We start from the raw sequence: 21,714 nt of genomic DNA on the forward strand, positions 1-21,714 counted from the left end.
TTTCCCAGAGATGGGTTGCAGCTGGAAGGGCATCCGCTGCGTAAAAACTTGCTGGATAAGTTGGCGGTTCATTCCGCTGTGGCGACCCCGGATTAATAAAGTGACTAAGCTGACAAGAAAATGAATGAATGAATAAACATAATATATAATAAATCTTATGTAATATATGAGACAAAAAAATTTGGTACAATTTTTTAGTCTGTATTTTTCTTTTACAATATTTTGCATGCATTTAATTGTATAAACTTTCTATTTCTAAAGATGTTAGGTGACTAAAATATTACTTTAATAAATATTTCCATTTAATACATCTGTTTTGTTCAAATGCACCAAAATATATGACCTATATTCCCTGAGAAATGGATACAAATATTCATTTTTAAAAAGGCGTGTACTCAATTATGCTGAGCACTGTATATTACTATCTCTAACTACTGATTTTAATTGATTTACTAATGTTTTTATTAATGAGACTATTGTAAAGTCTTACCTCTTGTACTTTATCATCCTTTTGAAGTTTCATTTGTTTAAAACATTTATTCTGAAGGTGTGTATAAAATGTTATACAACTCAAAGTAATCTATTTTTGCAGCTTAGGTCAACATTGTGATAATAACATATATCATGATAAGAGCTTTAACACTTAATCGGAACTAAAAAAAACTGTATACAGGCAGAAGCCTGAGCACAAACCTCTTTTCAAACTTTCAGACAAAACTAGAGCACTTCAGCTAAACTGTTATAGCCTTTTCAATTAGTCTTATGCTTCCCCCTAGTGGCACTCCACTGCAACGAGCTTACTCACAACAGCTGTTTGTTTTTTTTATTGAGGCGAGACACATGTAACAGTTGCCCTCTCTTCAATCTAACATCCCTCATACATATTGTACATTAGAGGCACGTTACTTAAAGATATGTAGTACAAATGAGAGATATTAATTACTTAAATTACAAAAACATGCATACATTGTATGTTGAATAAAATGGACACTACATTAAATGAATTATTATTATAAAACATTCTATACTATATTATTGATGCTGTGGGACAATTTGAGATGCATCAAACAAGTTTAATATTCTGTGGTAAATATTATAATTTCTATAATAGAACAATAATACATAACAGATGTTTTAGAAAATTTAATATATACCAAAACTGGCTAACAAATGAGTGTAAAAATACATGATGCTTCATAAGAAATGCACATTATTTATGTGATGACTAGTTACTGAAAAAATGATCACTGTATATTCATAACACCGTTATTCCCATCATTGTTCATACATGACTCTCTGTTTCAGCTCAAGACTAAGAAAGGCAGTTTGGGCAAACGCACAGGCCCCCTCGTGCTAGATGAGGATGGTCCACCGGCCAAGAAAACCCCAACTCCTCTTTGCGCTTCTCCCAAGCCGCCACACTCACCACTGTCAGGCAAAAAAGGAACAGCTGGGAAATCGGGAATCCCTGAATCCACTCCAAGCCGTCCAGTGCCTCCAGAAGTCCGTCGACTGATTGTCAATAAGAATGCAGGAGAGACGCTGTTACAGAGAGCTGCTAGATTAGGGTACCAGGTAAAGTATTTGCAACTCCAGTGGTTGCAGTTATTTCTTAAGCATTTATTATATCTGTAGTACATGTACAAAAAAATCAAGACAATTTATCAAGTATATTTAATGTGATTTCATTATTAAAAAATGTTTAAATAAATTAAGTTATTAATAGATTAAAAAACAAGTTTGTGGCAGAGTGCTTTAACAAGTCCTGACTTGAGGTTGTTTAATTTTTAAAATATATATACTTTAAGTACCTTGGTATTTTAAAGTTATATTTTTAGTTAATTAACAACATATCAGAAAATTGATGGTTCTCTTATTATAAAAAATATACACACATATACTCACCGCCCACTTTATTAGAAACATCTTACTAGTATCGAGTTGGACCCTTTTTTGCCTTCAGAACTGCCTTAATCCTTCATGGCGTAGATTCAACAAGGTACTGGAAATATTCCTCAGAGATTTTGGTCCACCAACAGCCTGAACCATTGATACAAGGAAGGATGGATCCATGCTTTCCAGTTGTTGACACCCAATTCTGACCCTACCATCCGAATGTCGCAGCAGAAATCAAGACTCATCAGACCAGGCAACGTTTGGCATCAACTAGGCATTTGCCCACAGAACTGCCGCTTAGTGGTTATTTTATTTTTTTTTTCGACCATTTTCTGTAAACCCTAGAGATGGTTGTGCGTGAAAATCCCAATAGATCAGCAGTTTCTGATATAAGACCAGCCCGTCTGGCACCAACAAATATGCCAAGTTCAAAGTGACTTAAATCAGCTTTCTTCCTCATTCTAATGCTCGGTTTGAATTGCAGCAGATCGTCTTGACCATGTCTACAGGCAAGGTGCTGCCATGTGATTGGCTAATTTGTGTTAACGAGCAGTTAGTGTACCTAATAAAGTGTCCGATGAGTGAATATATTGGAATTTTTTTTATTGAATTCTATATGGAAGATGTTAATTTGACATTTTTATGATTATTATTTGTTCATAATTTAGTTAATGATGCTAAAAAATTCATGTAGTGATGTGCGATATTGACTAAATAATTAAAAACTAAAATAAATGAATAAAAATAAATGTTTTTTGATAACGATGATTTAAGTCTTGTGTGTGATCCAGTAATTAAATTTTGCACTCTTCTTCTGAAACACATGAATTTTCTGCTCTGAACTATACTCATTAGACAAATGAAAGAAGACAGACTGTTTTTGCAAAATGAGTGAAAACAAAAACTAAGACTTAGCATGTCATAGCATTTATATGCTGCAACTCTGATGATTTGAAGCACTTCATTTATCCTCACTTGTAAGTCACTTTGGATAAAAGCGTCTGCTAAACAATAAGTGACATTAAATAATGTTACAATAATTAAATTGTTACAACAACAATTACAACATTATCATAGATGATATCACAACCCATGTACGTTTTAATTGCTTTTCGCATTGGTGTTATTAACCCTGTTCCATTGATTTATCATTCATCTAAATGTTTGTTTTCAGGATGTGGTTTTGTACTGCTTGGAAAAGGATGTGCGAGAGGTGAACCGTCGAGACAATGCGGGTTACACAGCGCTGCATGAGGCCTGTGCACGTGGCTGGACACACATTGTACAGGTGCTACTGAAGCATGGGGCAGATGTCAACTGCAGCGCACAGGACGGCACACGGTGAGCAGCGGGTTACACAGATTCATTTATTACCTAGAAAAAATTGTTAAATTAAAAGTTAGTCGTCCCCACAGATAGCTTTAGGCTACTGCTTTTTTAAAATTGTACAATTGCAGTTTTGTGGTCAGTAGCTAATGGGCCACATTAGATTCTGATTCTAAAAATAGATCTTCCAAAATCTGTTTAAAATAAGATTATGTTTGTCCGCCCACAGCAACAACGTGTCCAACAAACTCTGTCCAATTACCTTATAAAACCTTCTTCCTCCTACTGTTTCCTGTAAGAGCTTTGCCATGTCTTTTTTCATCACTCCAGCCCATCTGCAGTAGTGGAAAGAGTACTGAAAAATCAAGTAAAAGTACCATTACTTACCCACAACTGTAGTGTAAATGTTGTTTGTAAATATTACTCTAGTGTAAGTAATAAAGGCAGCCCTTTTAAAAGTACTCAAGGGTAGTGAGTATTACAATGTAAAAGCTTGATGCGTTTGCATGTTATTTGAGAATTTGTGTGAAAACGTAACATTCTGTAGTGCATTTAGTGATTGCTTACAGCCGTTTGGTGATTTCAGTCGTCATACAGTAGGCATCCATCATCTTTTCATCAGTGGCATACAGTCTAAACGGTCTATCGCAGTGGTTCTCAAACTTTTTTCATGAAGTACCACCTAAAATGTGCAGTATTGAAATACAGTTGCGTTGTAGGCCCAGTAAAGCAGCTACAACCCTGCACAGTAAAAAAAAAAAACGTAGCAGATAACCTCAGAAATATAGGCTATATGTTATATATGGCATATTATTTACATAATTTTTTATCAATTTTAAAATGTGTGTAGCATGTACATGACGTATTTCATTCCTTTGCGTACCGCTAGAAGGAAGCTTGCGTACCACTAGTGGTACACGTACCATAGTTTGAGAACCACTGGTCTATCGGTTATTATGTGCAAAAATTTTGGCTCCCGAATTTGTCACAACTCTGCTCAAAAGCCATGGCATGTTAAACTTATACAAATAAGAATTTCAACATAATTAAATGCTCAAACCTAGACTAACCAAAGTCAACTGTTAAGCAAAACTAAAGCTAGAAATGAACTAAACAAAATAAGAACAAAATAACTGGGAGCAAGCGACAACCACATGCCAACATTGCCAGTGCTTTATAGGGGAGAGAACAGGTGTTTGGCAGAATTCTGCCTCATTTGACTTAGTAGCTGCCTGTCACTCTGTGACTTGCTGCAAACGCAGGTCTGTGCAGGTCTACAACTCAGAGAATACAACCGACCTCTGCAGAATCTGAGTGAGGTTCATGTGAGCTCTACTGGTGTCCTATTGGCTGTCGCTCAAGAAAGTTGCTCTTCATGTACATAAAGTTTAAGGATTCTCAACTTTGTCGCGTCCCTCGAAATGCCCACCTGGTTGTTAACGGTCATTGTCGATAGCGTAGACCAGAGGTTCTCAAAGGGGGGTCGGGACCCCACGAGGGGTCGTGGAACAATGAAGGGGGGTCGCCTGGTGATTTTCAAAAATCAATTAATTTTTATTAAACCTTAAGACTTACTGTATTTTATCAACAACCTACTGAAGAGAAAAAAAATAGTCGTTTATAGTTACTATAAACTATATAGTTACTACAGTAGCTTATAGTTACTAGTTCTATTGGATTGCGACTTCTCGGGTAATTACATTATACTAAAGACACAGCAATACTGTCAGATGGAGCAGATTTTGTAACACCAGGTTAAACTTTCTAGCCCATTTACAGCACTGACATACATAAAAACAAACAAAGAAGAGACTTGGGTCTATTGGTGTGTTTGTGCGCGTCATTGCATACAAGGTTTCTGTATTTATAACCACCACCTCAGAGAATATTGGGGGTCACGAGTCACTGGCATTGTCATTTTGGGGGTCGCGGGCTGAAAGGTTTGGGAACCCCTGGCGTAGACCAGGGGTCACCAATCTCGGTCCTGGAGGGCCGGTGTCCCTGCAGGGTTTAGCTCCAACTTGCCTCAACACACCTGCCTGGATGTTTCAAGTATACCTAGTAAGACCTTGATTAGCTTGTTCAGGTGTGTTTGATTAGGGTTGGAGCTAAAATCTGCAGGACACCGGCCCTCCAGGAACAAGTTTGGTGACCACTGGCGTAGACTGTGGTCGCTGGAAGTCGCTTACTCTGTTGAAATGAACGGTCGCTTGCCGCTTTGCCACTGCGAGTCGCTGCTCGTAATGTGAATAAGGCTTTCGGCAGGTGAGTCTCTTGGTTTCACCCACTGGCTGGCCAAAACAGGAAGAACGGAGACTCCTCACAATAGGAATCACAGGACTGATTGTTCTACTTTAGATAATCACCGTAAACAAGAACAAAAAATAGTTACTGCAGATTGAAGGAAAAAAGTGCCGTAAAAGTATCGATGCAGCACTTAAAAGTACTCAAGTGAGAGTAGAAGTACAAATTTTTAAAACTACCTAAAGTACAATTCCTGATAAAAACAACTCCATTACAGTAACTTGAGTATTTGTTACTTCACACCACGACCCATCTGTAGTACTAACAGTAAACTTTACACTATTTTCGGTATGGTGACGTGTGTTTTAAACTTTTGCAGTCCAATTCATGATGCAGTAGCAGCTGATAATCTGCCGGCTGTCTGGATGTTGTTAAATCACGGAGCAGACCCAACGCTGGCCACCTACTCTGGTCAGACCGCAGTCAAACTCGCCCAGAGTCCAAGCATGAAGACTTTCCTCAAAGGTAAATCTGCTTGGGTTTGGCATACATGTTTGCTGAACTGTAATGCTTGCAGAATGATCACCAAGTTTACCTTGATTACATTATTGAGATGAAAACTCAACACTGTATGATAAACTGTTTGTTTATCCGCAGAGTACTTTACTGATTTAGAAGGACGAACAGACCAGGATCCGAGCCTGCAGTGGGATTTCTACAGTAGCTCTGTGTTTGGTAAGAAAATTGAAAGTTACACTACCTGACAAAAGTCTTGTTGTTGATCCCAGTCGTAAGAGCAACAAATAATAACTTGACTTCTAGTTGATCATTTGGAAAAGTGGCAGAAGGTAGAATTTTCAGATGAATCATCTGTTGAACTGCATATCAATCATCGAACTGCAGAAGCCCTTTTGCAACCCACATGGACCCAAGATTCTCACAGAAATCAGTCAAGTTTACATTTAGTATGGGGCAGTGTGTGAGATCTGCAGAGTGGATGGCAACATCAACATCCTGAGGTATCAAGACATTTGTGCTGTCCATTACATTACAAACCACAGAAGAGGGCAAATTCTTCAGCAGGATAGCGCTTCTTCTCATTCTTCAGCCTCCACATCAAAGTTCCTGAAAGCAAAAGAGGTCAAGGTGCTCCAGGATTGGCCAGCCCAGTTACCAGAATGAACATTATTGAGCATGTCTGGGGTAAGATGGAGGTGGCTAAAAAGATGAATCCAAAGAATCTTGATGAACTCTGGGAGTCCTGCAAGAACACGTTCTTTGCCATTCCAGATGACTTAATTAATAAGTGATTTGAGTCATTGCAGAGATGTATGGATGCAGTCCTCCAAGCTCATGGGAGTCAATACACAATATTAATTATTTTTCCACAGTAGCATAACTTTTTATTCTGTACTGTACATTATTTCTGTTAAGTGACTTTTGTCTCAGCGGAGTCAGACCTTACTGTCCTTATTAAATAATTAAACATTAAAGCATGATTATATTTTATGCATCATGATAAACGAGGAGTCAAGTTATTAATTGTTGTTCCTAAAACTTGGATTGACGACAAGACTTTTGTGTTTACTTCTACTCCCTTTCAGCTTATAAATATTATTATATCTGCAAAAATAAGATAATAAAAAGTAAGGCAGATCATTTAAATTGTATTAATATTTTACAATATTTATGTGTTATTATTCGACAGTATTTTTGATGTACTGTGATGATTATGTTCTCTGGTATTATTTCAGAAGAAAATGATGACAGAATATTCAATGTTTTTTATGAAATGATACTGATCATGTTTATATTCATTTAATTAGGAAAAACAAGTATTTAATCAATGTTGTCAGGCTTTAGGTCCCCTCTTACGTTTAATCATTCTTCTAAATCACTCAGGGATGGTGGTATAACAAGTAAGACAAATCAATTTTTCCAGGTATTTTCTAATTTAAGCCAGCCAAGAAGTGTTCGAAGTATTCAGTGGTAAATCTGCCCACTAGAGGGAGGCAGAAGCAGTATAAACCAGCAGAGGCAATCCTTCTCCTGGAGGACCAAAACACTGCAATATTAGACTCTTGCCAGCTCCAACACACTTTCTTGGAAGTAGTCATTCTGAAAACCTGGATTAGCTGATTAAGCTGCATTTGTTTAGTGTCATTTGTTTAGAGTTTGACTTTTATCTTTATTCCCTCTAAACATTTGCAGAGAAAGATCAGGAGCCTTGTTGGGACTTCCTGTTGTCTCAACCTGAGGATGAAGGCGAGGAGATGTTTAGTGAGCAGGTGAAGGAGAGAGACGCAGATGCAGACTGTCTTCTGTTCGAGTTCTCCTCAGAGCCTCTTCTGTCATGTTATCATGTCCAAGTATCACTAACACAGGGGTGAGTGACTGCAAACATGCCTTTTAAAGGGTCATGATGAGTTCCCCATTTCAGCACGGTTTTCACTACAGTCTAAACCCAAGGTTCTCAACAGGCGGCGCGCAGCTGCACAGAATAATCAGCTCCCTTGTTGCAGCATATAGTGAATCACTAGGGCTTTAATATTATATGTATTCGTCCCAAAATGTCATGGTACGATGGTCAGCGTTTGGTTCACGTGTCCTCACAACGAATACAGAATACATCCACAAAGAACTTGTTTTTCTGTCTGAAAACACGACTCAGCAGCGCTCACCAGTGTTTCTGCTATTTTCTTGGTTTCATGAAATCTTTCTACACAAAAACAGAAGTGTGCAACAGTTGTCCCACTTCCGAGTTCTTCTGACTGGTCCACAGAAATCGTTTTATCCTCACACGGCATCTAAATATGCAGTGCTGCAATAGACCTAAGTGTATAATAATCACGCGCATCCGTAAACCACAGATATATAAGATATTGTCTCATGTGAGCTTTTAAGTCAGTCTGTGAGTGTTCTCTACACACACATGCACACCTGGATCTGCTGCATGGATGGACACCGTGAATATATATATTTTTTTGTGTGAATTTTATTTGTATTTTAAATATTTATCTAAGTAACTTTTTATTGTGATACGAATTTGTTTTGATCATGTAATATTTTTATGTATATCAATCTTGCCATGAAACAGCCACAAGTTGCTGATGTGGCAATAAATAAATAATGAATAAATAATAAAAAAAGTGACTAAGCTGAAGAAAAATGAATGAACATGCCTATTAAAATCTCTGAAAATATAGCTTAGCATTTCATAACCCTTTGAAGCATGTCTCCTAATCCGCCTGTTTCTTTCCACAGTTTTTGCAACTGGTTCTTGCTAGCAGACGTGCTAAAGCGGCTAAAGATGTCAGCGCGCATTTTCCGGGCTCGATACCCTCAGTTTGAGGTGGTGAACATCGCTCAGGCGGAGCTGTGGAAGCAGGTCTCCGTCAGTCAGACGTGCAGCCCTCCGGACGAGCTCCAGCCGGAGGATGATGAGGACGGAGAGGAGACTGTGGAGCTGGTGCGCTGCGTGCCAGAGCTACAGGGACTGCTGGGCTCCTCCATACAGATCCTCCGAGATGACGACAATGACAATGATGAAGATGATGATGACAAGTCAGCGCTCAGACCTTGCAGTCGATAGCGACTATAGTGCCGTCCGCAGTCCGATGGCCTGTTACCAGTACCAGCACTTTGTATGTTCAGAATCAGCCAGAAAGGTCCTATTTCTTCACAAGCGAAAGGAGCGACTTACGGGGACGGACTCCAGTGGGAAGCAACTTTCAGGTTTCTTCTGTAGGGTTTTGTTTATTTTTCATTTTTTAAAATAAACCTATATGTATAAGTAAAACATATTATGTATATCTTGACATCAGGGTGAACGCAGGGTGGTTGTGACTTGTTTTACGTCCATTTGGTTTTTTTTGACGCTCCTTTAGAAGAAGTGGTAATCCAAGTCTTTTTTTATCTTGGTATACTAAATGTGTGTAGCTAAGAGGCTTACGTCAAGCTAACGGCGGCGCAGGAATGCCTTCAAGCCAGATGCTTGGTGTGTAAACCATCGAGCTCCCAGAAGCCCCTTCACCTTTACTGCAAATGTTGCCCTCTTTACCTCAGCACCACTGCGGCTCTGCCAGGATCACGTCACACTTTCACTTTATTTCATTCGTGTCGTGCCGGGATCGGGATTGTGTTGCTCTGACGTCACACGTTGTTTTGTTTTTTTGAGCTGTTGGTTTTAGCCACTGATATAATTAATTTATGATATCCAGCAGGTGATATCGACCTTGACATTTAAGTGGTAAGAAAACCAAACCTGTGGATTTTTTTTTAAAGGTTTTTCTACCAGAATCCGTCTCGAACTGCTTTTGCTGAAGAAGTCTGAGTTTTTCTTGGTGTACCAGATTCCCAGCGTGCTTTGTGGCGCGTGGTGTGTTTTATTTACACTGACTGTTGTTTGTGCTTAATTTAATAGTCATTAATATATTTGACCTTTTGTGTGTGTGTGTGTGTGTGTGTGTGTGTGTGTGTGTGTGTGTGTGTGTGTGTGTGTGTCAGACAAATGATATATGAAAATTGCTTTGTATGGTTGGTGCTTTATTTGACGACGTACAAATAATGAACCCTTTATCCTGAGGTTGTTTTGTTTTCCCAAACTGCGAACAGTATTTTAACAGGCTAAAGTACAGTTTTATTGTACTGGTGCTAAGCTAGATTTTTGTGTTGACAATCAATGAAGTTTTGTTTGACTGAAACCAATAAATATTTAAATGAAGAGAGAGCGAGAGAGATGTAAAGATAGAGTTTAGTTTCACTACTTGCGGAAAAACCGCGAGACCTGAGGAAAGTACTTGGTTTTGATTGATTGAGGAAGGCATATTGCTTCAGTGATCTCTGTTCAAAGGAGAGCTGTTTATTTGATTCTTTTTTTAAAGAGATCAACCAGAATAAAGCATGATTGTCAAGTCTTGCTTGTGTGTTTGTAGCATTGGATACAAAAGGGATTTTGTTGTCACTTGACCCTGTTAACACTGCTTGCTTTGAGTCGGAGTGATCATTCATTCATTCATTTTCCTTCAGCTTAAACCCTTCATTCATCAGGATTCGCCACAGCTTAATGATCCGCCAACTTATCCAGCATGTTTTACCCTTTCAGCTGCAACCCAGTACTGGGAAACACACATACAATACATGAAGTTTCTTACAGACTAATTTCGAGAGGAGCATGTGATATGATCGACTACAGCTGATCCTTATCACTAGTCATTAGCTAGCCTATCAGATTCATTCATTCTCAACTTCATTCCCTATCTTCGTTTTGGAACCGCCCTTCGACCCCCCACTTTTAAATTAGAAAAATTTCTAATTGAGCCAGTCGGTACTTTCTGCGCGGAGTTTGCATGTTCGGTTGGGTTTTCCCCGGCTACTCCCACAGTCTAAAGACATGTACACAAGTTAATTGTAATAACAGTCACAGGCACTTGATGCATACATACTGAATCAATTAAAACCACCACATTAACTAAAGTATAGGTACCGGCTCTCGAGAAATACCTGATCTTGTATCCTTCTTAAAGCTTATTGACCAGGCGGGAACCTTGGGCTCATCTATCTCCGAGCTTTGGATTCTCTCCCAGGACAGCATGCCAAACCTGCTATCATAGTCGAGCATTATCTAAGTGTGAACTCTAGAAGGCTAATTTAGTTTATTCAATCCACTAATAGCGAATGTCTTTGGACTGTGGGGGAAAACGGAGCACCTGGAGGAAACCCATGCCAACACGGAGAGAACATGCAGACTCCACACAGAAATACCAAATGACCCAGCCGAGACTTGAACCAATGGCCTTCTTGCTGTGAGGCGATTGTGCTAACCACTACACCACCATGACGCCCATCGCAGTGATCTAATGGGTCAAAATCCACATTAATGCACTAACTAAAATAATCCTAATGGATTTTTTTTCTGTATCCGCTTAGAATTTCGTTTACGAATTTTAGATACTAAAATGTTAAAATTCATTAAATATATCAATTCATTTTTTTCCAAAGGGGTTTACACTTGAGGACATTAGTCAAAACAAATAATCAAAGCAACCACAGAACTACAAACAAGGAAATAATAAAATACAAAAGGGATTGTTAGTGTTTGAAGAACCAACCAAATCCAACGTTGAGCCATCGTCTTAAACCTGCGCCATATTAACGTCAAATACTAAAAATAAATTCATAAAACGTACTCAGGGGAAAGTAAAAGTACACGTTTTTAAAGCTGCTTACTAAATCACAAATCTTGAAAAAAAAAACTACTCAGTAAATTGTGTATTGATAATTTGTTACTTTACACCACTTATAATCCATTGGTAAAATGTGCACTGCTCAAAATTGACATCTTTAATATATGTTTAAATATAGTGATGGTATTTCAAAGGTCTATCTTGAAGCTCATTTCTTATATATGGAGCATAGAGAATGCAGTTCAACCCAACTGTGTTTAAGTATTTGAACAGTACTCCAACAAACTAGACATACTCTGTGTGTAGTGTTAGGTACTAGTTTTTATTAATTTGTTTAATGTAAACTTCATTGGTTAGTAAATATGTTTAAGTGTGAGATATAAGTCTATATAAAGTTCGTTCTGCCCTGAAGAGGGCAGTAGATATTAACATTTTATCTTCACTATGGTTCAATTTAAGAATTTATTTTAACCATTAAATTATTAAAACACTGCTGAAAAAAAACAACTTAAACCAGCCTAGGTTGGTTGGTGGGTTTTGGCTGTTCAACCAGCCTAGTTTTAGAGGGGTTTGGCCTTTCCAGGCTAGTTTTCAGCCATTTCCAGTCTGGTCTTAGCTGGTCAGGCTAGAAGATGCACTGCAAAAAAGCTTTACTTACTTAGAGGTTTTGTTTGAAAACAAGTCTTGTTTTCAGAAATAATATGCCAATATTAAGTGAGTTTTTCCTTAAAACAAGCAAAATAATTCTGCCAATGGGGTAAGCAAAATCTTGTTTTTGCTTTTGACATTATTTTTCTTACCCCATTGGCAGATTATTTTGCTAGTTTTGAGGAAAAACTCTTTCTAAAAACAGGACAATGTTTTGGTAGCTTATAGATGCTTCTTGATTTAGGAATTTTTAGATATTTGGACTAAAAACAAGGCAAGTAAGAAACTAAGAAAGAAAATCATTTGTTTGCAGTATGACCAACTAAAACCAGTAAAAAATTGTAAAAAAAAAAATTGTAAAAGTTATTTCTGTTCATTACAAAATCTTTTACAAAAGTCGTGGTTAATACGAAAATAACACTATTCCGATCATAATAACAACGTAATAATAATAAAATTCATTACAATTCAAACAAATCAGCACATTTTAATTATAGCATGTGACACTGTAATGAAGATTCAGCGCATTTAGAGATATTAGATATTTTGAAATACATTAAAATAAGTTATTTTTAATTTTATTACTATTTATGTGCAAATGAAGCTATTTGTAACCCTTAACGTATTTTGAGGGAAAATATACAAACATCGGTGAGCGAGAAACTTTCAAAAACAGAAATCTCACCGAGGCCGAGTCCAAACAGCCACTAGTGTACATTTAGTCGTCCCACTGAAAGATGCTAACACGTCCGATCCATAGGCCTGGAGGCAGTTCAGCGCGATGAAAGGTCAGTCAAAGTAGGTGATGCAGTTTTTTGGAGGAAGGGGCGATCAATTTGTTGAGAAACTGGCGCATGTGTGGAGCTCGTGGGAGAAAGACGAGACAGGGTTTAGAAATGATAGTCTGCGTAGATTCTGCCTCAGGAGACCCGCGTTATTACGCGGAGGAACAGGCAGATAAATCCTGACTCAGGCCTTCCTGCAGGACACACATGCCTTACTGTTATAAAGCGTAATTAAGCAATAAAGTAATACCTCTCTTACGCTGCTAACTTTATGGTAACAGTTTATGACTGCTAAGAGATAACGGCCATAATATGAGCAGAGTACGACTAAAAAAAACTCAATCTTCAGGTGAGACGCCATCTTGAACGCGATCAAATGGAGAACCTAAGGGAAAGATTTGGGCGCTCTATAAAAGTCCTACAAGCATAATTTTTACAACAATGTTTTTTTTCTTAGAAAGGTTAATTTACTGAACATCCTGAAAGAAACTGAACTGGTTTTATAGGCCTTTATGGTTCTGGTGTATTGATTAGAACAAATACAACTGTTACTCATTTTTTGTGGTTATATAGACGAATTACCGATTTGTAATCCCCTATACTCAAATAACTACTTGTTACAACTGCAGTATGCAGGAGAGCATCTTTGACTGCACAACATGTCAAACCTTGAGGCAGATGAGCTACAGCAGCAGAAGACCACACCAGATGTGACTCTTGTCAGCTAAGAACACAAAACTGAGTCTACAATTTACACAGGCTCACCAAAATAGGACAATAGAAAATTGGAAATACTTTGCCTGGTCTGATGAGTCTCAATTTCCGCTGCAACATTTGGTAGGTTCAGAATTTGGCATCAACAACAAAAAAGCATGGATCTATCATACCTTGGATCAAAGGTTTTGTCTGCTGGTGGTGGTGTAATGGTGTGGGAGATATTGTCTTGGCACACTTTGGGCCCAATAGTACCAACTAAGCTCCCTATCAACGCCACAGCCTACCTGTGATGGCTACTTCCAGCAGGATAACGTGCCATGTCATAAAACACGAATCATCTCAGACTGGTTTCTTGAACAGAACAATGAGTTGACTGTAGTCAAATGGCCTCCACAGTCACCAGATCTCAATTCAATAGAGCACCTTTGGGATGTGGGGGAAAAGGAAATTCTCATCATAGATGTGCAGCTGACAAATCTGCGGCAACTGCATGATGCTATCATGTCAACACGGACCAACATTCTCTGAGGAATATTTCCAGAACCTTTAATGAATCTATAAAACAAAAGATGAAGTTTATAAAAGGCAAAAGGGGGTCCAACCCAGTACTAATAAGGTGTACCTAATAAAATGGCCGGTGAGTGTATATGACATGGGTAATATTTTTAAACATGCATATTTAAAATGTAAAAATTTTTTAAATGGTTAAAAAAATGAACAAATATATGCCCGTATATGACCATCATATTATGTAGGTCATAAATGTAATTTGCATGTATTGCCATTTATCAGATTCATATGTGGGTATGGGCAGCACTCTATTCTGTTTTGCTTTTTTAATTTCAAAATAAATCAAAAGACCTGACAAAATCCCATTCACAAATCTTTCCGTAGATCAACAGTGAAAGAAAGAGATGGATTAAAACACCAGGTGTAAATGGGAGCGCGTCTTCTTCACCCAGTAGTCAATCTACTACAATCACAGGGCCTTTGGTTGGCTTTAATTTCCACTTTGAAGGCATCTTTAGTAAAATTGCTCCATAATTAATAAGCCAAATGCCAAAAATGCAACTCAAAGCAAGGAAAGCTGTTTTACAGAAAACAGAAGTTTGTTGTGTGGATAAACTCGACTGAATGCTTTCTTTTCTTTATTGTACAATAGTAAATATGGCACTACCCTATACAGTCAATAAGCTATAGTTTGTCCATCCATGTCTTAACAGATGAGTCAGCTAGTCTGGAATGTCTAGTCAGTCCTTCTTAAGCCCACGCCTTCAGAAAACACAGGTTAGCTGGAAAATGCATGGTAATACTCCACTCAATGCTCTCAATAGTTAGCTGTTGGTTAGCTTGGTTGCCTGGTGCTGAATTGATGCAGTGGAATGGAAGAGAATGCTGAGTGCTGGAGGCCCATTTACATGCAAAAGAGTGAATAGAAATCACAGCACGGTGCAGTGGTGAGAGAGAGACAGAGAGAGAGAGTGTGTCATGAAAAAGATGAGTTAAGGATGCCGCTGGGGACAGTCTGAGGCCAGAAGCAGAGTTGAGCAAAATGAAGACATGCTTCAATTAACACCTGCGCTGTTACACTCGGTGCCTCATGGAAAACCTAATGTGCATTCAGACTGTCAAAGTATTCTTTAAAAGGCTTAATAGAAACACACAGCAGATTAATATTGCTTTCAAGAGTTCCCACTTAGATATGCTTGGCACTTATAGCAGGTTTGGCATGCTGTCCCGGGAGAGAACCCTGAGCTCGGAGATTTTTGAGCCCAGGGCTCCCGTCCGGTCTAGAAGCATATCAGGAGAACCGAGATCAGGTAGGTCTCGATCGCTCCCCCTTTAGAAAGGGAGAAAAAGGAGGAGATGGGGTGGAAGGGGGGATTCTTCCAAAACAAAGATAGTGCAATAAGGAGAAAGTGATCCATTTATATCAAGCTAGGATCATTCTGATTGGATTATTACTGATTACGGATGAGTGGCCAGCGGTGCACAATCATATCACGTGCTCCTCTAGAAATTAGTTTATGAAACTTCACTTGTCATTTTAGATGTTCTGTTTTGCATTTTAATTTCATGTTGCTTTAATAATATTGTTCAACTTTTATCATTTCTTTTATTTGTTTTCAATTTAAATGAATTTTTCAGTAAGTGAGCGACGCAGCAGCTCAGTGGTTAGCACTGTCGCCTCACAGCAAGAAGGTCGCTGTTTCGAGTCCCTACTGGGTCAGTTGGATTTCTGTGTACAGTTTGCATGTTCTCCCTGTGTTCGTGTGGGTTTCCTCCGGTTTCCCCCACAGTCCAAAGTCATGCGCTATAGGTGACCTGAATAAACTAAATCGACTATAGTGTATGAGTGTGAATGAGTGTGTATGGATGTTTCCCAGTGATGGGTTGCAGCTGAAAGGGCATCTGCTGTGCAAAACATATAAATAAGTTGGCGGTTCATTCCTCTGTGGCGACCCCTGGTTATTAAAGGGACTAAGCCAAAGGAAAATGAATGAGTTATTTCAGTTAGTGTTTTTAGTGATTTAACTTGAACACATTTATCCCAGTTAAAGGGATAGAAGTTCATTAGTTCATCCAAAAATGAAAATTCTGTCATCATTTAAGCGCCTTTCACTTGTTTCAAATCTGTTTGACTGTTTGTTTTTTCGGTTGAACGCAAAAGAAGTTAGTTTGAAAAATGTTATTATTGATTTCCATAGTATTTGTTTTTCCCATGAATGCCAGGGGTTACCGATTTTTCATAACTTTTTTTTGAAACACATAAAGATTTGGAAAGAGGTTGATTTCATGACGTCATTGATGATGCGCTAGACTCAGATGAAGGGCAGGAAGGCAAGGCAAGTTTATTTATATAGCACATTTCACACACAGTGGCATTTCAAAGTGCTTTTCATAAACAGGAATAAAAAGACAAGAATAAGAAAATAAAAACAAATAATAAAACTGATTAAACACAGATAAAAACGGATGTGTTAAAACAGGTTATAAAAGAATGAAAAAGAAAATAAAGACATAACAGTGTGATCTGTCAGACGTAGCACAGTCCTCATGCAGTAAAGGCACAGCTAAACAGATGTGTTACTAATGCCTAATGTTGGAGCACATCTGATCATTTCTGGAAGCTGATTCCAGTAGCGAGGGGCGTAGTTGCTTAAGGCCGATACACCCTGCTTTGGCTGAACTCTTTGAATTTCTAGTTTATTTGATCCTAGTGATCTGAGTGATCTGTTAGGTTTGTATTCAGTGAGCAAATCTGTAATGTATTGAGGTCCTAGGCCATTTAGTGATTCATAGACCAGTAATAATGCTTTAAACTCTATTCTGAATGTAACTGGGAGCCAGTGTAAAGACCCGAGGACAGGTGTGATGTGCTCTGATTTTCTGGTTCTGGTCAGAATGCTGGCCGCAGCGTTCTGAATCAGCTGCAACTGTCTGACTGTCTTTTTAGAAGGCCCATGAGGAGACCGTTACACTAATCCAACATTTTTTAACAAGTTAAATTAAAGATTGGGCGGCACGGCTGTTTAGTGGTTAGTTGGTGGTTCATTTCACTGTGGCGACCCCTGATTAATAAAGGGACTAAGCCGAAAAGAAAATCAATGAATGACAGTTGAAGGTTTAAAAAATAATACATGTGTGTGAATGAGAGTATGTGGGTGTTTCCCAGTGCTGGGTTGCAGCTGGAAAGGGCATCCGCTGTGTAAAAACATATGCTGCATAAGTTGGTGGTTCATTCCGCTGTTGTGGCCCCTGAAGAATAAAGGGACCAAGCTGAAGGAAAATTAATGAATTCATTTAATTTTATTTTCGCTACACTGAAAAGGCTTTTTGTTCATTTGTTAGGGTTGCACAATACTGGAGTTTTGCAGATTTTTACTTTTATTTATCTTAAAAATATTTAAAAAATCTCTTAAAACACTGTGCATTCACACTCAAATCATAAATGACAGAGAAATATTTAATTTTATAATAATATTCCTTAAAATGTGTTTGTTATACAGTGCTCCGCATATACAAACCTCTCTTTTAAATTCATGTTTAATAGGAAGCTATTATATTTGTGCATTAGATTAGTTAGTACTGAAGCCAAATCTGGAGCTAATCTAACAATATAACTTTCGATAACAGTCCAAAAATTAATCACCCAAATTTATATGTTGTATAAAAATATTCAATACAAATTAAAAAATAGGAAAAATCAAGAGAAGCAAAAAAAAAGTAAAAATTTAGTCGAAATTTTGTAAGTTGTAATTTTTTTGCAATGTTTTGCTTGAATTTAAATGTATAATCTTTCAAATTCTCAATTTCTTCTGTGACTAAAATAATATTTTAATAAATCTATCTGTTTAATAAATCTGTTTTGTTTAAATGCACCAAAATAGATGACCCCTATTCACTGAGAAATGGAGAAAAATATTAATTTTCAAAATGAGGTGTACTCAATTACTCTGAGCATTATAGCTATAAAAACAATAAATGAAATATATGCAAAGTACACATATAGAGAGCAAGATTTAAAATGAAAGCTGATTTTCTTTTTAAAAGTTTAATTAATTCAAATTAATAATGTGTTTAACAAATGTACACACAAACAGTGAACAATTCTGAAGCTCACAGCAACAGGTGTGTCTTTAAAGGTTTACTTATTATTGTTAAACCCTAGAGGAAATTAATGGAGTTTTTTTTTACTTCTAGATCTTTTTATGTGCCCTGCAGCCAAACTACTTTTAATTTTAGTTACACATTTAAGCAAATACTGCCCATTTCCCATTATAGTCAGTTTCAGAGTCTCTTGCCAAATGGCTATTTTAAATAAGCGTTATATAATTCTATTTAACAAAACAAGGGAACCATCTTGAGTCACTTAGCACGCAAACCTTGAGGGACTGCTTTACAAAGAAAAAACACATTAACTTCCAGAGGTTACTAAAGTTCAATGGTGTTACTATTCAAAAACAGACCTTCAAGATTTAGGATCTGCTATATTCTAATCTTTAACTTGTTGTCATTAAATCAATTTATCGATTAACTGTGTTAAAATAACCCAAAATGACCTGTCATGACATTTTCTGCTACACTATGCCAAGCCTCATTGCATCACATGTGCACTCAGGTTTCACAGCCACTCCTTCACCAAGCCCACAAGATCTGCTACCTGCCATTGGCTGCCCTTTTACAGCTAATCAGTGATTGGTTTATATCTAGGGCACGACTCGATTAGACTTACTGACAGTTACATATGCACATGCAACTCTATAGAAGTAGATGGAGTATTAAAATAACTACTGAAGGATAAAGATGTCAAGTCTGCAACGTCTAAAGAAAGGATCACTTATTAAAACACAAAACAATGTACTTTGTGACTACAAATCATTAGCTCAAATCTGCTGGAGTGTTTGAGTTGCAAGATAAAGCTTCTTAAGTGGCCAACACAAAAGACCAAAAGTCACTTGATGACATTAAGGGTTTAAATCTCATTGTCGGCCTGTCTTTTTGTATATATATATGTATATGTAAATATGCATGTGTGTGTGTGTGTGTGTGTGTGCGCATTCAGGGGGTCATTAAGTTTGCTCTTTGTTCAGATTATGTAATGGTTCTTCATGCACAAAGAGGCGGTCCTGCCAGTTTTGCTTCTCTCACACCACTGGGAACTTCCCTTTTTCTGCTTTTGAGCACCTCTTTTATAGAGACTGTTACAAATGCCAGACAACCTGAGCACTTCTTACATGCTAATTAAGATCCCATTCTCCTTACTTTGCTTAACCCAGATTCAGGTTTAAAGTGAGTACAGTATTTTTTTTAGAGAGTGCATATTGACTTTGGAAGACTCTGTTCTTATGCATCTGTTAAAACAGATGTTTGGTGCACTGACCTTTCATGAGTTGAACTCTCCAGGCTTGCTGAGTAACGACTGAAGTGAACCGTGCAGTTAATTCCATTCTTTCTAATTATTTATAGCATGGCTAGCATGGCTCAATAATCTGTTGCTATTTTGGTTGGACGCGTCTCTGCCAGGGACAAATATTCTTGGATGTTAAGTATAGAATGTCATACACTCATCACTCAGCATCTCAACATGTGGCCCAGACCACTGATCACGCACAGATCACCCGTCTGAGCAGTGTGATTATAGATGTGCCAATTTTCGCACTGACAGTTCAGGATGTGGGTTGCAACATAAAGGTGTTTCCTCAATTATGGGCACTTTTGATACTGTGGACTTTGCCTGCAGACAATCTCCAACCGTTTATACACATGCACCAGGAGACCAATCAATGTTTAATAAACATTGTCACAATGATGTCATTCCTACCTAATCTTAAATTATGAGTTGTGTTTGATAGTGACGACATTGAAATGAAGATTGTAAACGTTGTTAACTAACATAATATTGCAGATTTTAAAGCTTCTTTTAGCCCTAACCTACATTTAAATGCTTAAAAATTAGGCAGAGACGATAGAACAAATGAGTATAAAAACACTGGATAAAGTAAAACCAAAGGAGACACAGGTGAGCACAATCAATGACAAAAACATACTTCTAATCCGTTATAACCATTCATTCATTCATTTTCTTTTCGGCGTAGTCCCTTTTTTAATCTGGGGTCGCCACAGCAGAATGAACCGCCAATTTATCCAGCATATGTTTTATGCAGCGGATGCCCTTCCAGCTGCAACCCATCACTGTGAAACAACCATACACACTCATTCACACACATATACACTACGGACAATTTAGCCCATCCAATTCAACTGTACCGCATGTCTTTGGACTTGTGGGGGAAACCGGAACACCTAGTGGAAACCCATGCGAACGCGGGGAGAACATGCAAACTCCACACAGAAACACCAACTGACCCAGCCGCGACTCGAATCAGCAACCTTCTTGCTGTGAGGCGACAGCACTACCTACTGCGTCACTGCATCGCCTTTATCATAACTATGGAAATATAAAGTAAAAGGAAGGTTTACACAACAATAATCTAAAAGTCTGATTCACAATTACATGACCCGCTTTTCAACTATCCGGCTGATTGGTGCTGCTTGGAGTCTGCATGGAAATAGTTTCATTTTCAATGGTGGTGCTGATAATGAAACTCTTTAGAATGTAATATAAATATGTCAGGTGTTGCTTTGGTAACATAAGTGTAACATACACAGCAATATGGATGATGAACAAAAAATTATGTTTTTCTGAGTCATTTTTTTATCTGATATTTACTTTGTTAAATAACTGAAAAAAGAAATAGTCTGCTTTCGCTTAGCCACCTAGGGAAACTGGTAGTCAGGCAACAGCATAGCTCAACACAGTTGTCTAAACATGTCTAGAATTCCAGGCCTAGAATGGTTTCATACAGAATCTTACCTCATCATACCAGGCCCACAACTGGAACCATTCCTGACTGTTCTTAGAACCGTTCGGCACGATAGTGTAAAATGAGCTATTGATCTGTGAAAATGGCTAAATTTCTGTATTATATATGCCAGGTCAGTGGTTGTCATTAGCTATGTTTCCATCCACTCATTTTTATTCGCATTTTGGAGATGCGCATAAAACAACGGTTGCTGGAAACGCATACATTTGGAAAATACGCATGAAAAACATATACGCATAACTGAGTAGGAAAAACTTTTTATTCGATAAGAAAAGATGCGCGTAAACTGCGATAGAAACACTTTTACCGAACTAATTCCAGTATGCGAAATAAAAAAGGTCATGTGATTTTGTCATGAGATCATGTGATGATAAAATTGTGTGTAAATGAACAAACCAGCACATTGTGAAGTATCTGAAATGTTGTTTTGGTCATTTCAGTGTTAGTATTATTATATTTTTAATAACCTCCAGAATTGTCAAGAGCATCTGTGCTCTGCATTTCACGCCTTGAAACACCACCACG

The 21,714-nt window shown here is 37.8% G+C and overlaps 1 protein-coding gene and 2 long non-coding RNA genes across 37 annotated transcripts in view; 2 read left to right on the forward strand and 1 right to left on the reverse strand.

Moving 5' to 3' along the window:
• The window catches only part of bcorl1 (BCL6 corepressor-like 1), a 46,248-nt gene extending 35,864 nt beyond the window's left edge, over window positions 1-10,384 (forward strand). For all 32 annotated transcript variants that reach the window (XM_073922162.1, XM_073922176.1, XM_073922169.1 and 29 more), the window contains exons 7-12: window positions 1,306-1,575; window positions 3,071-3,237; window positions 5,846-5,991; window positions 6,124-6,201; window positions 7,678-7,852; window positions 8,731-10,384. In XM_073922162.1, the coding sequence (XP_073778263.1) occupies window positions 1,306-1,575; window positions 3,071-3,237; window positions 5,846-5,991; window positions 6,124-6,201; window positions 7,678-7,852; window positions 8,731-9,058 (1,164 nt within the window). In that variant the 3' untranslated portion in view covers window positions 9,059-10,384. The remainder of the gene's footprint in view (window positions 1-1,305; window positions 1,576-3,070; window positions 3,238-5,845; window positions 5,992-6,123; window positions 6,202-7,677; window positions 7,853-8,730) is intronic.
• LOC110440210 (uncharacterized) lies at window positions 1,615-19,889 on the reverse strand. 2 transcript variants are annotated; one of them, XR_002459962.3, is made up of 3 exons: window positions 12,985-13,108; window positions 3,485-3,577; window positions 1,615-3,270 (listed from the first exon to the last, which is right to left on the reverse strand). It is a non-coding gene; the product is annotated as an uncharacterized lncRNA (long non-coding RNA). The 2 variants fall into 2 exon arrangements; XR_012389958.1 differs by lacking the exon at window positions 12,985-13,108 and adding an exon at window positions 19,686-19,889 and having other exon boundaries at window positions 2,156-3,270.
• The window catches only part of LOC137487537 (uncharacterized), a 33,006-nt gene continuing 24,274 nt past the window's right edge, over window positions 12,983-21,714 (forward strand). For all 3 annotated transcript variants that reach the window (XR_012389956.1, XR_011006143.2, XR_012389957.1), the window contains exon 1: window positions 12,983-13,087. This is a non-coding gene — a long non-coding RNA (uncharacterized lncRNA). The remainder of the gene's footprint in view (window positions 13,088-21,714) is intronic.

The sequence above is a fragment of the Danio rerio genome, chromosome 14 (genome assembly GCF_049306965.1).
Source record: "Danio rerio strain Tuebingen ecotype United States chromosome 14, GRCz12tu, whole genome shotgun sequence".
NCBI lineage: Eukaryota > Metazoa > Chordata > Actinopteri > Cypriniformes > Danionidae > Danio > Danio rerio.